The sequence below is a fragment of the Trichosurus vulpecula genome, chromosome 4, assembly GCF_011100635.1.
Source record: "Trichosurus vulpecula isolate mTriVul1 chromosome 4, mTriVul1.pri, whole genome shotgun sequence".
In the NCBI taxonomy this organism is placed as follows: Eukaryota; Metazoa; Chordata; class Mammalia; order Diprotodontia; family Phalangeridae; genus Trichosurus; species Trichosurus vulpecula.
In genome coordinates this window covers 235,561,255-235,577,898 of record NC_050576.1, presented here as the reverse complement: position 1 = coordinate 235,577,898, position 16,644 = coordinate 235,561,255, and the positions used below count along the sequence as shown (strand labels likewise).

The following is a 16,644-nucleotide window of genomic DNA, read 5'->3' as shown; positions in this document are numbered from 1 at the left end:
CCTTTCTTCTTTCCTTCCTTCCTTTCTTCCTCTCTCCCTGCTCTTTTTCTTTATTTTTTTAAACTCCTTCAAGAACTCCTTTTTTTTCTTTGTTTTTCAAAGATGCCACTGTAATCCATTAAAGGAGGGTAGCTATATGCCTAATTAAACCATTTGCTTTTAGTTACTAAAACAAGACTCAACGTTTTTGTACTCTCTTGCTCCTGGAAAAAAATGACTATGAGATTCTTTGCAATTATATTATTAACAGTTTTAATTGTGTGCTCCAAACACTAAAGTAGTACCAAACAGCTCCTGTACTTTGGCTTTTCTCAGGAATGGACAGGAGGAGTTTTAATAGTTGGAATTTCAAGAAATAAATGACAAAATAACTTTTAGAATTTGCTAAGTAAGAAATATTTGTTTTCCCTTGAATTATATTCCTTATAGAGTGGGAACAGTGACTGAAAAGGGTCCCAACTCACAAACAAAAATTAAACAGGACAATATAGAGATTGACATATGCTAAACCACAATAAATCCATTAAATTTCTTATAGCACTTGTCACTATTTTTCCATAAAAATATAGAAAAAAATTCACTAACTTCTTTGTTTAAAATGAACATAGAGAAACATTAAAAAAGCAAACATGACAATCATATAGAACTTCACATATTATTTCATTTGAATTTTATACCAAACCTATGAGATAAGTACTCTAGCTCTCCCTGGATCCATTTTAAATGTGAAAAAAGTGGGATTCAGAGAAGTAATGAAGTTCTGAAGGTTGTAATTGCTATTAATATTGTAATTCCCTGATTCCCCATCCAGCACTCTGTGCAAAATCCTAACCTTGCCTTAAAATTCAAGTGTTCTTGACCTGAATTCCCTGAAATTATATATTTTGAAATGTTGTGATAATTGTATTTCAACATAATTGTGTTTTCTTTTGCTTTGTTTTAGTTTGTTTTGAAATCCTATGTATCTTATTTTTCCAGTCAAACACATTTTTTCCCTGAGGAGATCTATAGGCTTCACCAAACTGTCTATGACACCAAAAAAGGATAGATTTGTTTTCTCTGGCTTCCAAAGTCCCTATCATCTCTATATTTCTATTCAATATTATTGGTAGAGATGTTGTGCTCTTAATGGACTGAACTAGTTAATTCCTTCCATTTCTCTCTCATAATCATGTTTTCATATTCAAGGCCAAAGGTTTTAGGGGAAAATGAATTAGAAATTTTCATATTGGTGTGGATATATTTTTTCAGAAAGCGTCTCCTACATTTTAGAACCTGTGCTATATTCAGGGAGTACAAAGAAAAATAAAGCAATTCCCCTGTCCCCATCAAGGAGCTTGCATATGACTAGGAAATATTATGAGTACAAAGACTAGACTTTCTTTGGTAGAAGAATGCTAACAATTCAGGTGAAGAGAGAAAATGTAATGTAAAATGTAGTAGTGGTTATAATAGGCAGAAGACGAGAGAGCATGTATTGGGGAGAGACTTTGTGTAAAAGCATGGAGAAAAGAGAAGGAATATTATGAACAGAGAGCAATTTGGTTGGAATGGAGATAGTATGAATGGGAGTAAAGTCAGTCAGTCAACAAATATTTAGTAAATGACTACTATGTGTCAAATAACGTGCTAAGCACTGAAGACACAAAAAATGGGAAATGATAATGTGAAAAATCTGACAAGTGAGGTGAGCTTTTCATATCAAACAATGGAGCTTGCATTTTGCCTACAGACTACAAGGAGCCACTAAAGATTTCTAAACCAAGGAATAGCCCATTCAGGCCTGTGTTTTAGGAACATAATTTTGGAAAATATATGGGTTATGGATTAGAGAGTAGAGAGATTATCAGCAGGGTGACTAATTAATAGATTATTGAACATGTACAAACCAGATTTGCTGAGTGTCTGATCTGAGAATCTGATTTTAAGAGGAAAGATGGGAAGAAGTGAGATAATTACTGTAGGGGTAGAATTTATAAGACTTGACAAATAATTAAATATAGTTGGGTAAGAGAAAGTTGAGTTGTTGGTGATTCCTAAGTTTAAAACTGGATGACCAAAAGAATGGGACTAATGTTCACAACAGTGGGGAAATTAAGAGGAGTGGTAGGTTTAGGTATTAGGTAAAAAAAAAAATCTGTTTTCGCTGTGTTCAGACACCTGCAGGACATTTGGGTAGAGATAGTTTTGAGTCAACTGAATGGAGAACATAACCAAAACCATGAGAGTTATGATATCAACAAGAAATGGAGAAAATCTGAGGAGAAAAGGAAAAAGGGAGCAAGACAGAATTCTGAGGTACATAGGGATAGAGGGGTTGGGACATGGGTGATGATCTATCAAAGATGACTGAGAAGTTAAACCATGTATAAAGAGAGCCAGGGTAGAATCTTGTCATGCAAATCCTGTTTAGAGCAATTATCCAGGAGCAATCAGGTGGCCAACAATGTCAAAAGGTAACATATTAAGGATAATCAAATGTTCTCTCTATTAGGGTTGTCACTTAGCATATAGGCTGGCTGACTGTCACATTATCATTTAAATCAGCTCTTATTACTGTATATGACTGGGCATCTATTGAGTAAGCTTGTGTCCCTTTTTATTTGGGGGGAGGGGAGAGGGCTATTACAAACATAGTTGTACAGCATTCACTGGAAAATCAAATACAACTTTGTTATGGTGGAATTTCTTAAATGATTGAACATTAGAAATCTAAGCACAAATTTTATGTTTAATAATACAACCTGGAATTCACTCTCTGTTTCCTTCATCCATGTGAATTTTGACATATTAACAGTGGATATAGGGAAAGAGAACTATAAATAGGCAATTAGTTGAAATATGTAGTGAGGGAGATAGATAATGGTATCCATCCTTAGTAAGGTCTGCATTCAAATCCTGTCTCAGACTCTTACTAGCTGTGTGACCCTAGACAAACTACTAATATCTTCCATTTTTCAGTTACCTAATATATAAAATGGGGATCAAAATGGCATCGATATAAAAAGGCTGTTGGGATGATTAATATTAAATAAAAAACTATATGGAAAATTCTGTGAAAACCATAAAGCAGAATATAAATATTACCTATCATCATATTGCTGCTGCTGCTACTGCTGCTACTGCTACTACTACTACTACTACTACTACTACTACTACTACTACTACCCACTACTAATACTTAAACTGCCTGATGCTATTTATTGTAGGAAGTGATGATTTCCTAAAAGCAAAAATCAAAATACAATTATAAAAAGTAATGTGTTCGTGTTTGTGACTTATTCATCTTTAATTTTATTTTAATGATCTAATGATAGTCTGAAAATCATTCAATTACATATTCTTCAATCCTTAAAAAAAATTTGTCTTGAAGATGATGCTAGGTTCTCCAAAGCTATGCCATACTGGTTTAAACATTAACAGATTGTCATGCTAAAAGAGATTTTAAGTGATGGATAAACATTTTGGTGACATACCAACTCTTTTCTAGTACATCGCCAACCATGACATTAATGATTATATCACAGAAATCATTACACTAAGAAAAGTTTAAAAAGTAACCTTCATAGCTATGTGCTCTATTCACCACTACTGTATCAGTGATGGTGGTATTGTAGGCAAAAGGGGGAATGGATACTAAGAAACAAAATTTTTGAAAATCAACAAACACTGATTTAACTGTTTTCCCTCTAACAGTGAAGTCTTTGTCCAAATCAGTAGGTCATCTTACTACTGGGGAAACAGAAATGTATCCAAATTGATATCCTCAGTATAAATGAAACCAATTTAAAGATGGCAAAACTGAATGAAATAATGACTTGAGATTTTCCTTTGGAAAAAGAAAGTCATTATTTGGGTAGAGTCATTATTTGATAGTGTACTTGGGGCCATCATTGTTCAGTACTTAATCAGCATGAACAAAAAGCGTATTAGTGTCCTAATTTTCTCACATCTCCTTTTAACAGTTGTCATTTTCCTTTTATACTAATTATACTAATAAGTGTGGGGTGGTACCTCAGAAGCGCTTTAACTTATATTTCTCTAACCAATAGAGATTTAGAACATGTTTTCAAATGACTGTGGATAGCTTGGATTTCTTCTTTTGAAAACTGCCTATTCATATCCTTTGACCATTTATTGATTGGAGAATGAGATTTCCTAATATATAAATTTTTTTTAAAAATTGACTAGATGACCTCTGAGACACCGTCCATCTAACCATTTATTTATCCTTTCAATTCATGATCGGATGATGATGTCCAGCCCCTCTTCCACATGAAAAACATTCACACATATTAAGTCAGTTGTCAGAACTTTAAGTTGTTTCTTCTCCAAGGAGATATACAAATATACATTCATAGGTATAGATATATGCATATACATATATACACACATATACATATATACACATATGTACACATATATGCATGTTTGTATATATATACATATATATATATATATATAGTGTGTGTGTGTGTGCATGTGCAAATAGATATATAAAGATATGTTCATAGGTTCTCAATCCTATTTTCATATGGTATGAACTTGAAGGATCTTACTAGGCTAGTGGCTCTTCTACATCTTCTATAGATTGTCACCATACTTCCAAAGCATATGGAGATCTATGGGAGGAACTCACAATGAGAAATAAAGGGCCCACAAGAGCAGTGGGATATTCCCTGCTAAGAAGGCTTCAGGAAATAAAGGAACTTCCAGGGTCAGAAGATGGATCAGACATTGTGGTAATGTCTAGATAAGCAAAAACAGAGCAAGGGCTATAATGTTTTGCTGCAGAGTTGATTTAAGGGCCTAGAAGTCTTAAAGGCACATAGGGTAGATGACAAGGCCAAGAGTCCTTGCAATGCATAAGTATGCCAGATAACAATTCCAGAAGTCCTTCTCAATTCCTTGCATTTCTGGAGACCTTCTGTGATAGCCTAGGGTCAGGGGAGGACTCAAGAGGGGAAGTTCTGGATAGCAGGGGTCTCCTTAGTGGTGGCAGCACTTCTCATTGGCTGCTTTTCTGTTCCATCCCTTGCTTTTTAAATGCTTCCTTCTGAAGTATTTCACTCATGGACTTCTCTCATAATGTTCTTATGAAATACTCATGATTTCTGAAAAAAAAAATTTCTTCAATTACTGTGTTTTCTTCAGCAAAATAATCCTATGCTGGCTTACTGTGCTTGCCATTTTGCTCTATCCTTCATTGATTTTTTGGAACTCTGCTATAGAATGAATTAGTCTTTCCTGGAATTACAGAACAATTGCTCTTTTCCAAATACTACTTGCAATAATCGAAACTATCAATGCCTTTGGATCCAAAGAAAATGGGTTCAGATGCCACTTGTGAAACTGACTACCTGGCATACCTTTGGGCAAGTCAATTAACCTCTCTGGAACTCAGTTTCTTTAATCAAATAAAGTTGAACTAGTTGCCACCCAAGATTTCATCTAATGGCTCAAGATCTCCAATCCAATGAAATACGCTGTTCATTTAAAGTTTTTGTTCTTTGCTAAGACCAAAGAAAATAAGGATTCCTTATTGATGGCAGTTTCTTTGTGTGATATGGTGTGTGCATGTGTGCATGTGAATTTTCAAATTCGCATTCCATTTTCTGTTTCAATGAGTGTTAGTCACAAAAGTCATTGTTACCATACATATTTGCCACATCCTTTTTCATTGAGAAATAAACAAACAAAAAAGCAAATTACTACCCATTTTTGATAACATTATCAGTGGCTTAGTGGCCAGCTAACTCTCTCTATGCTTAGATGAGGATTATCCAAAGAATTACTTGGAGAATTCACATTTCACCTTAGTAGTTTTCCTGTGGGTCTGTTTTAATTTAGAACTTATCTTTTTTTTTCCTAATCCATAACCACTAATCCTGAATAATCTGTATTTACAAACAACAAAACTGTCCAATATATCAACTGAAAAATTATGGAGTAAGAATTACTATATGACACAATAAACTTAATTGAGAAATACAAATGTGGACAGGCATTTTGTTAGCAAAACGATGAATCTTAGACCAAGAGAAAGGGAAGGGAAGAGAATAAGCATTTATGTAGCACCTATTATGCTTCACGCACTAAGCTAAACTATATATATATATATATATACATACATGTGCATATACATAGATACACTACACACATATGCATACATATACATATACATATATTTATATATATGGGGGGATTGAGGATAAGTGACTGCTCAGGGTCACACAGTTAGTGCCTAAGGCTAGATTTGAACAGAAGTATTCCTGGCTTCAGCGTATGTGCTTTATCTACTGTTCTATAAGCTTCCTCTCACTTCAATAAATGTGAGGCCACTTAGAAATGGCCATCTTACCAGTGAGTCAATAATCTTTCTAAATACATTGGCTGAATACAAATTACTGGTGAGGGAGATTCAGGCAAGATTGGCATAATATGAAGCTGGTCAAATACCAGTTATAAGATCAACGGTATTGTGGGGGAAAATAATAATATAAAATGGTCTTGGAGAATAATATATTAATATATGGAAGACCCAGATTATTTTCTCCTGAAATGATGCAGTAAGTATAACCACGGCTGGGATTGAATGTGAAATCCTAATGACCCAGTGAAATTTGCAAACAAACCACATATATGCCAATACATTATGACTTGTTATAAAAGTTTCCTACCTCACAGACAAGCACAGGACAGAATGGCTGATGCTGGCATTCACAATTCTTGGCTCAGGATATATGCTTAAAATCTTTGTCGATTAGTTGAGCAGATTATGCTTAGGATAACTATGGGGAGCCAATTGGTATCCTTATATTCACCAATGTGATGAAAGGAAGAATCATCTTGTTCCATTTCCCCCAAACCCCAACCAAAGTCCTAGCTTAAAAACTCCATAAAATCTAAGCATTTCTGCTCCTGCAATAAAGCTGACTAATAAAGCTATCCACAGAATCATGCAAAGTATAAAGTGGTTACATTCTTTACTTGTTCTCCTACCTGGACATTGGGCACACTGTTGGAAATGACTATATAGAAAGCTTTGAAGCATTTCTTTTGCACCAGAATTTAGGAGAGATTGAAGCAGCAGTGGTTTGAGAAGAATGATTCTCTAGGCCTGATAAAAGCTCAAATTAAAAATTTACAAGATTTTAGTGTAACCTGCACATATGCATAAATATGTCTAATATGGAAACCAAGAAAGGGAAAAAGACCCTTATTCAATTCAGTTCTGCTTCTCTTGGTCTAATATTTCAGGAGGAAATCAAACAGTGTCATTTTACTTCCCTTCCCCAGACATCTCCTCAGTATCCCCACCAATTGTCTGGTTGACACACACAAATATCCTATCTACTGCTCATCAGGCCCACCAGTTCTTGAACCATAATCACTTTACATTGGCAGCTCTTCTTGTAAGGGGTGTATTGGTCTAGTCTCTGTTGCACTCCTGACTAAATCTGTAAGTTTCAGGAACAAAATGCTACTTCCCTGTCAACACTGACTATGTGAGTTTATTTTCTCCATTTGGATATAAGTTCCTTGAGAGCAGGTACTGTCTTTGCTTTTGTATTTGCATGTCTAACATTTGGACCAGTGCATGGCACCTAAGTGGTGATGCCTTTTCATTCATCTACTTATTCATCACTACACCAATCATTTAGTCAGCATTTACTGTCTTCCAAGAACTTTACAAGACACTTGGGATAAAGAGACAAAAATTAAAACAGTCCCTCCCCTCAAATTCTTTACATTTTAGTAGGGTAAAATAAGAATACACACACATATATGTATATATACACATATATCACATGTACACACTAAATATGTGTGTGTCACATAAATAAAGTACATAGTAGTTTAATTGAGGGGATGGGGAGCACTCTGAGGGGCTGGGTATAGATTAGGAAAGGCCAGTTGTGTTGGTTGGTACATAGGCTAAGCCTTCAATGGATTCTAAGAGATAAAGAGAGCATTCTGAACTTGGAGAAAACTGCAAAATTATGCAGGAAGGCAGGAGATAAAATGTGCCCAGAGAACAGCAGGCAGCACTTTGGCTGGAATGAAGAATTCATAGGGGGTAGTTCTATGAAATCAATCTGGAAAGGAACAATAGTACATTTATTCACTGCAGATTCCATAACAACTCTCTACTCCATCAGAGCCTATGGAATCAAGCTATATCCATATTATATTGAATTCCCCTCTATTTTTACAATCAGTTAACACAGACAGAAAAAAGCACATTCAACTTGCAATTGGTAGACACCTGGGTTTGCATAATTGTGATAATTTAAAAAATACATTTATATTGCAATTTAAGGTTTGCAAAGTTCTTGACTTATGCTATGTCATTTGTTCCTCAGAAAAAATTCAGAGAAGTAGATGCTATTATTACATACATTTTTTTTAATAAAGAATTTGTTTTATTTGATAACATTAGATTTTTATGCCACAAGGACACAGGCTCCACCAACACCCTTGATTTTTTCCTCTGCTCTTCTGCTGAAGAACTTTGCCTTCACGATGACTGGCTGCTTGGGGAGTTTCCCTTTTCCTAGAACTTTGTAATAGCCCGACCGTACAACATCAATGATAGGGGCAAGCCCCTCCTTGTTTTTGGCAGCATTAATCCTGGTCTGCTCACTGACTAGCGTCCACAGCTTATCAAGGTTGACAGTTGGGCAGTAGCTTTGGTTCTTCTTCAAGTGGTAATGCCTCATACCCACTTTCCCGAAGTAACCTGGATGATATTTGTCGAAGTTGATCCGGTGATGGTGCAGCCCTCCTGCATTCCCCCGGCCTCCGGGGTGCTTCCGGTGCTTGCCCATGCGCCCGTGGCCATGGCTGACGTGTCCGCGGAGCTTCCGCGTCTTCCTTAGTCGGGAAGGCATGCTGCAGGCCGCTGCAAAAGAGAAAAGCTATTACATACATTTTAAAGACTGGGAAACTGAAGGTCAGCACGTCTAAGTGAATTGGCTAAGGTCACAGTGTTAGGACTTGAATTCAGGTCTTCCACATCCCACTTCCAGAAATCTATCCACTGTGCCACACAGCTAATATCACGTTGGCTTTATTTTGCCTCTGTACATTTTAGCTGATTGTTTTTGGGCAAGCTACTTATTGTCTATTAGCCTCAGTTTCCTCATTTGTAAAAAAGTTGATAATACTATAATGCTTAATTCATATGTTTTCTGAATCTCACAGAAGATGATTGATATAAAAGTACTTGGTAAACCTGAATGTGCTTATAAATGTTGAGAACAACATTGAGGCTGACAGTTGTTTCCTTTTCCACTCAATGATGACCCAGGGTTCTCATCAGTACAGAAAATGAAGAGTCAATTGACCCATAAACTTTTGATGAAGAAACAAATGACAACAATCAGACCCTAGGAAATGTCAGAAAGTCATTCTGCTCAACCAAGCACGGCATGGGGAATCAACTATAGTGACAAAAACAAAACTCAAAGTTGGAGGAAAAGAAAGTCCAGGAACAAGAAAGAATAGACAGAAAACAAATCAACAGTGAGACACAAAGCTGATATAATTTTCCAATAATGTCATATAAAAATTGGAGAGGACAGATGTTTTGAGATCTGTAAAAATATGTGAGAAGCAAATGCAGAGAAAAACCAAAAGTAGCATAGGCAGAGACATGCTATGGAAGAGACAAATAGCAGGAAACACAAAAAGAGATAATAGCTAACATTTATATAATGCTTTAAGTTTTCCAAAGTTGTTTTTTAGCTATGTAATCTCATTTAATAGAGTACTATTATATGAGGGTTGACGACTATTTAATTTTTTTCCAATTTACAACAATTGCAAGAAGTAATGCTGTGTCTATGTATTTCTCTAAGTTCAATAACTCATACACAGAGTTTATGATAATTTCATTAAGTACATGAATTAATATTATGATAGGATTGGTTTATCTCCAGAAAAAAACCTCTTCAACAGATGTGAGCACTAGTATCCTCTACTTCATAATTAAAATAGACAGACAAAGAAAAAAGAGTATTTAGACATGAAGAGAACTTTGGTAAATGAAGATGAATTAGAATGGTTTATAAAAACAAAGAAATTTAAATGGCTCATTGACACAAAAGTCTATTAAGTAGATAACAAAGCAACAGAATAAGATAAAATTTAAGCTTATCAAGTAGAGGAAGGGCTGATATTAAAACCAATGAACTACTTCAGTACTAATAACATCTCTACTTATGTTCTGAAGTAGTAGTGAGCTAGCGCATTTAAGGAAGGAAAAGGTTGATCACTGTTGCTGCTGGATTATTAGCTAGAGACAACTTCATTAATTTGAGTATATCTGGCTGTTTACTGTTTGAGAATCAAACCCAACTCATGCTCTATGCATTTAGAAGGAAATAGCTGCATGGTTTGTGTCTGATAGGAGTTATTTTCCTTATATAGGTGTCTTTCCATTCAGGACCTCAGTGTATCAGCTGGTGAGAAGGCAATCAGAGAACCAACAAGATGCACCTTATCCCCTGAGACGTCTTGTCTTCTAAAAATGTGATTTGTTCCTTTGTTAGTGGTAGCAAGTTAATTTACTTTCCATGAAGGAATGTTTGTGAAGAGAGAACTACTCACAACTGTATGTTATACATTGTGATTTTTCCAACTCATTCTGCTAAATACCTTAAAGATATATTTGAGAGTCTAGATAAAACATTTTTATCAACACCATGGAAACTATTCCTCATTTCGCTGGTACTCTGGTGAATTTGGTGGAGATTGCTCATACCCTTCTGGAGCATCTGGGTAGGAGTGTAGAGTCTTAGCAAGTTGCCTGTCCATGACACCATTGCTACTCATCCAGGAACATAAGGTATGGCAGTTTCTGCACCTACTATAAGTCAAGTTCTAATTTTCCCATATGTTGGTTCTAGGACAAATACATGGAAAATAGTAAATACTTAATTAACATTTGTCAATTAAAGGAGGCTGAGACTGCCCTGGAATAAAGTCAATGGACTTTCTCTTCTCCACCTGTGATTCTTAATGCACCAGATCCACGAAACCCTTCTTGGACAGAAATCAATCTGCTCAGTTTTGTAACTCCATCAAGGCTAACCTGTCCTGATCAGTGAATAAAAGAGTACAAACTTAAAAACCCACTCTATCTACCCTGTCCAGATTAGGCTTCACGTATTACCTAGTCTCAAACACCAGGATATCAGGACCTATCAGGGTCATCTTGGCTTTCTGATTTTTGCTGTAGAGCCAGCAATCAAACCAACACTACCATTATGACCTTATGGTGTTGGTTGTCCTATGATTCTACTCATAATCCTTATGACTCTCTATACCAAACTTCCTTTCCTGTGCAACATTTCCCCATTTTGTTGTCTTTCTCTATTCCTTAAGAGTTGTATCTCTCTTATTTGGTTTAAATTTCCAGTGATTGGGGGGCGGAGCCAAGATGGAGGCTGGTAAGCAGGGACTAGCGTGAGCTCCTTACCGAGTCCCTCCAAAAACCTATAAAAATGGCTCTGAACCAATTCTAGAATGGCAGAACCCACAAAACAGCAGAGGGAAGCAGGGCTCTCTGGGTGAGGTCTCTGGGTGAGGTCTATCCCACACGGAGCTGGGAGCTGGGAGCTGGGAGCTGGGACCTGGGAATGGAGTGGAGCAGAACCCAGCCTGAGTGACCAACTAGACCAGCAACTGGGCACAGCATGCCCTAGCGCCCTGAATCAGTGAGCTGCGGCAGTTACCAGACTTCTCAACCCACAAACACCAAAGACTGCTGAGAAGATTAGTGGGAAAAGCTGCGGGAGTGGAAGGAGTTCGCGGTTCGGCTTCCAGCCCCCGGGGCAGAGGAGGTAGGGCAGCTACAGCTGTTGTTGCTTCCGGCTCCAGGCCCCCCTGGTGGGAGGAATTAAGTGGCGGATCAGAGCAGGAGTGCACAGCCTACTGAAGATCTAAGTCCAGTCTGGGTTGGGGGTTCTTGGGGAAGGAGGAGTGCTGGTGTGGCAGAGCCAGCACCTCCCCCCCAAAGGTGGAACATAGAACTCTCTAGTCTACAAGCAGTCATATCCCACTGAAAAGCTCAAAGGTCAAGTTAGTTGGCTGGGAATATGGCCAGGCAGTGAAAACGCACCAAGTTTCAGTCTCAGACTTTGCATTCTTTCTTTGCCAACAAAGAAGACCAAATCATACAGCCTAAAGAAGTCAATGAAGTGCAAGAGCCTACACCAAAAGCCTCCAAGAAAAACATGAACTGGTCCCAGGCCATGGAAGAGCTCAAAAAGGATTTGGAAAAGCAGGTTAGAGAAGTAGAGGAAAAATTGGGAAGAGAAATGAGAAGGATGCGAGAAAACCATGAAAAACAAGTCAATGACTTGCTAAAGGAGACCCAAAAAAATACTTAAAAATACACTGAAGAAAACAACACCTTAAAAAACAGACTAATTCGGGGGGCGGAGCCAAGATGGCGGCTGGTAAGCACGGACTAGAGTGAGCTCCGTACCCGAGTCCCTCCAAAAACCTATAAAAATGGCTCTGAACCAGTTCTAGAACGGCAGAACCCACAGAACAGCGGAGGGAGGCAGGGCTCCAGCCCAGGACAGCCCGGATGGTCTCTGGGTGGGCTCTATTCCACACGGAGCTGGGAGCTGGGAACGGAGTGGAGCAGAGCCCAGCCTGAGCGGCGTGGACGATCCGGACCGGAAGCCGGGCGGAGGGGGCCCTAGCGCCCTGAATACGGGAGCAGTTACCAGACCCCTCGACCCACAAACACCAAAGACTGCGGAGAAGGTTAGTGGGAAAAGCTGCGGGAGTGGAAGGAGTTCGTGGTTCGGCTTCCAGCCCCGGGGGCAGAGGAGGTGGGGCAGCTACAGCTGTTGTTACTTCCGGCTCCAGGCCCACCTGGTGGGGGGAAATAAGTGGCGGATCACAGCAGGGGTGCACAGCCTGCCGAAGATCTGAGCCCAGTCTGGACAGGGGGTCCTTGGGGAAGGAGGAGTGCGGCTCTGACAGAGCTGGCACCTCCCCCCCAAACGTAGAACATAGAACTCTGTAATCTACAAGCAGTCATACCCCACTGAAAAACTCAAGGGTCAAGTTAGTTGGTTGGGAATATGGCCAGGACGCGAAAACGCGCCCAGATTCAGTCTCAGACTTTGGATTCTTTCTTTGGTGACAAAGAAGACCAAAACATACAGCCTAAAGAAGACAACAAAGTCATAGAGCCTACAACCAAAGCCTCCAAGAAAAACATGAACTGGCCCCAGGCCATAGAAGAACTCAAAAAGGATTTGGAAAAGCAAGTTAGAGAAGTAGAGGAAAAATTGGGAAGAGAAATAAGAAGGATGCGAGAAAACCATGAAAAACAAGTCAATGACTTGCTAAAGGAGACCCAAAAAAATACTGAAAAATACACTGAAGAAAACAACACCTTACAAAATAGACTAACTCAAATGGCAAAAGAGCTCCAAAAAGCCAATGAGGAGAAGAATTCCTTGAAAGGCAGAATTAGCCAAATGGAAAAGGAGGTCCAAAAGACCACTGAAGAAAATACTACTTTAAAAATTAGATTGGAGCAAGTGGAAGCTAGTGACTTTATGAGAAATCAGGATATTATAAAACAGAACCAAAGGAATGAAAAAATGGAAGACAATGTGAAATATCTCCTTGGCAAAACCACTGACCTGGAAAATAGATCCAGGAGAGATAATTTAAAAATTATTGGACTACCTGAAAGCCATGATCAAAAAAAGAGCCTAGATACCATCTTTCAAGAAATTATCAAGGAGAACTGCCCTGATATTCTAGAGCCACAGGGCAAAATAGAAATTGAAAGAATCCATCGATCGCCTCCGCAAATAGATCCCAAAAAGAAATCGCCTAGGAATATTGTTGCCAAATTCCAGAGCTCCCAGATCAAGGAGAAAATACTGCAAGCAGCCAGAAAGAAACAATTTGAATATTGTGGAAACCCAATCAGAATAACCCAAGACCTGGCAGCTTCTACATTAAGAGATCGAAGGGCTTGGAATGCGATATTCCGGAGGTCAATGGAGCTAGGATTAAAACCTAGAATCACCTACCCAGCAAAACTGAGTATCATGTTCCAAGGCAAAATATGGACTTTCAATAAAATGGAGGACTTTCAAGCTTTCTCAGTGAAAAGACCAGAACTGAATAGAAAATTTGACTTTCAAACACAAGAATCAAGAGAAGCATGAAAAGGTAATCAAGAAATGGAAATTGCAAGGGACTTACTAAAGTTGAACTGTTTTGTTTACATTCCTACATGGAAAGATGATGAGTACGATTCATGAGACCTCAGTATTAGGGTAGTTGAAGGGAATATGCATATATATATGCATATATATATGTTTATGTATATATATAAGTGAATGTGTATGTATGCATGTATCTATGTGTATATGTATGTATGTGTATGTATGTGTATATATATATATATATATGTAAACGAAAGAGAGCAGACACAGGGTGAGTTGAGGATGAAGGGAAGATAGCTAAAAGAAATAAAATGAAATTAAGGGATGAGAGAGTAACTTACTGAGAGAGGGAGACAGGGAGAGATAGAATGGGGTGGATTATCTCCCATAAAGGTGGCAAGAGGAAGCAGTTCTAGGAGAGGAGGGGAGTGGGCAGGTGAGGGGGGAATGAGTGAACCTTGCTCTCATCAGATTTGGCCTGAGGGGGAATACCATACATACTCAGTTGGGTATCTTACCCCACAGGAAAGAAGAGGGAGGAAGATAAAAAAAAAAAATAAAAGGCAGGGGGATGATGGAGGGGAGGGCAGATGGGGGTGTAGGTAATCAAAACAAACACCTTGGAAAGGGGACAGGGTCAAGGAAGAAAATTCAATAAAGCGGGATGGGTTGGGAAGGAGCAAAATGTAGTTAGCCTTTCACAACATGAATATTGTGGAAGGGTTATACATAATAATACATGTGTGGCCTAGGTTGAATTGCTCAACTTCTTAGGGAGGGTGGGTGGGAAGGGAAGAGGGAAGGGAATTTGGAACTCAAAGTTTTAAAATCAGATGTTCAAAAACAAAAAAACTTTTAGTATGCAACTAAAAAATAAGATACACAGGCAATGGGGCGTAGAAATTTATCTTGCCCTACAAGAAAGGAAGGGAAAAGGGGATGAGAGGGGAGGGGGGTGATAGAGGGGAGGGCTGACTGGGGAACAGGGCAACCAGAATATAAGCCATCTTGGAGTGGGGGGGGAGGGCAGAAATGGGGAGAAAATTTGTAATTCAAACTGTTGTGAATATCAATGCTGAAAACCAAATTTGTTAAATAAATAAATTGCATTAAAAAAAAAAAAACAGACTAATTCAAATGGCAAAAGAGCTCCAAAAAGCCAATGAGGAGAAGAATGCCTTGAAAGGTAGAATTAGCCAAATGGAAAAGGAGGTCCAAAAGACCACTGAAGAAAATACTACTTTAAAAATTAGATTGGAGCAAGTGGAAGCTAGTGACTTTATGAGAAATCAAGATATTATAAAACAGAACCAAAGGAATGAAAAAATGGAAGACAATGTGAAATATCTCATTGGAAAAACCACTGACCTGGAAAATAGATCCAGGAGAGATAATTTAAAAATTATTGGACTACCTGAAAGCCATGATTAAAAAAAAGAGCTTAGATATCATCTTTCAAGAAATTATCAAGGAGAACTGCCCTGATATTCTAGAGCCACAGGGCAAAATAGAAATTGAAAGAATCCATCGATCGCCTCCTCAAATAGATCCCAAAAAGAAATCTCCCAGGAATATTGTCACCAAATTCCAGAGCTCCCAGATCAAGGAGAAAATACTGCAAGCAGCCAGAAAGAAACAATTTGAGTATTGTGGAAACCCAATCAGAATAACCCAAGATCTGGCAGCCTCTACATTAAGAGATCGAAGGGCTTGGAATACGATATTCCGGAGGTCAATGGAGCTAGGATTAAAACCTAGAATCACCTACGCAGCAAAACTGAGTATCATGCTCCAAGGCAAAATATGGATTTTCAATAAAATAGAGGACTTTCAAGCTTTCTCAGTGAAAACACCAGAACTGAATAGAAAATTTGACTTTCAAACACAAGAATCAAGAGAAGCATGAAAAGGTAATCAAGAAAAAGAACAAGAAAAAGAAATTGCAAGGGACTTACTAAAGTTGAACTGTTTTGTTGACATTCCTGCATGGAAAGATGATGTGTATGATTCATGAGACCTCAGTATTAGGGTAGCTGAAGGGAATATGCATATATGTGTATATATATATATAAATATGTTTACGTATATATATATGGGAATGTGTATGTATGTACATATCTATGTGTGTGTGTATATATGTGTATATATATATATATATATATATATATATATATATATATATATATATATATATATATATATACAGGGAGAGAGAGAGAGAGAGAGAGAGAGAGAGAGAGAGAGAGAGAGAGAGAGAGGACACAGGGTGAGTTGAAGATGAAGGGAACATATCTAAAAGAAATAAAATCAAATTAAGGGATGAGAGAGGAACATACTGAGTGAGGGAGATAAGGAGAGATAGAATGGGGTGGATTATCTCGCATAAAGGTGGCAAGAGGAAGCAGTTCTGTGGGAGGAGGGGAGAGGGCCG

The 16,644-nt window shown here is 38.0% G+C and overlaps 1 protein-coding gene across 1 annotated transcript; it reads right to left on the bottom strand.

The window, feature by feature from the left end:
• Positions 1-8,406: 8,406 nt before the first annotated feature.
• Positions 8,407-8,894, bottom strand: LOC118848004 (60S ribosomal protein L27a-like). Its single transcript, XM_036756714.1, has one exon. The coding sequence runs from the start codon at positions 8,892-8,894 to the stop codon at positions 8,448-8,450; it is 447 nt and encodes a 148-aa protein (XP_036612609.1). The 3' UTR covers positions 8,407-8,447.
• Positions 8,895-16,644: the final 7,750 nt, after the last annotated feature.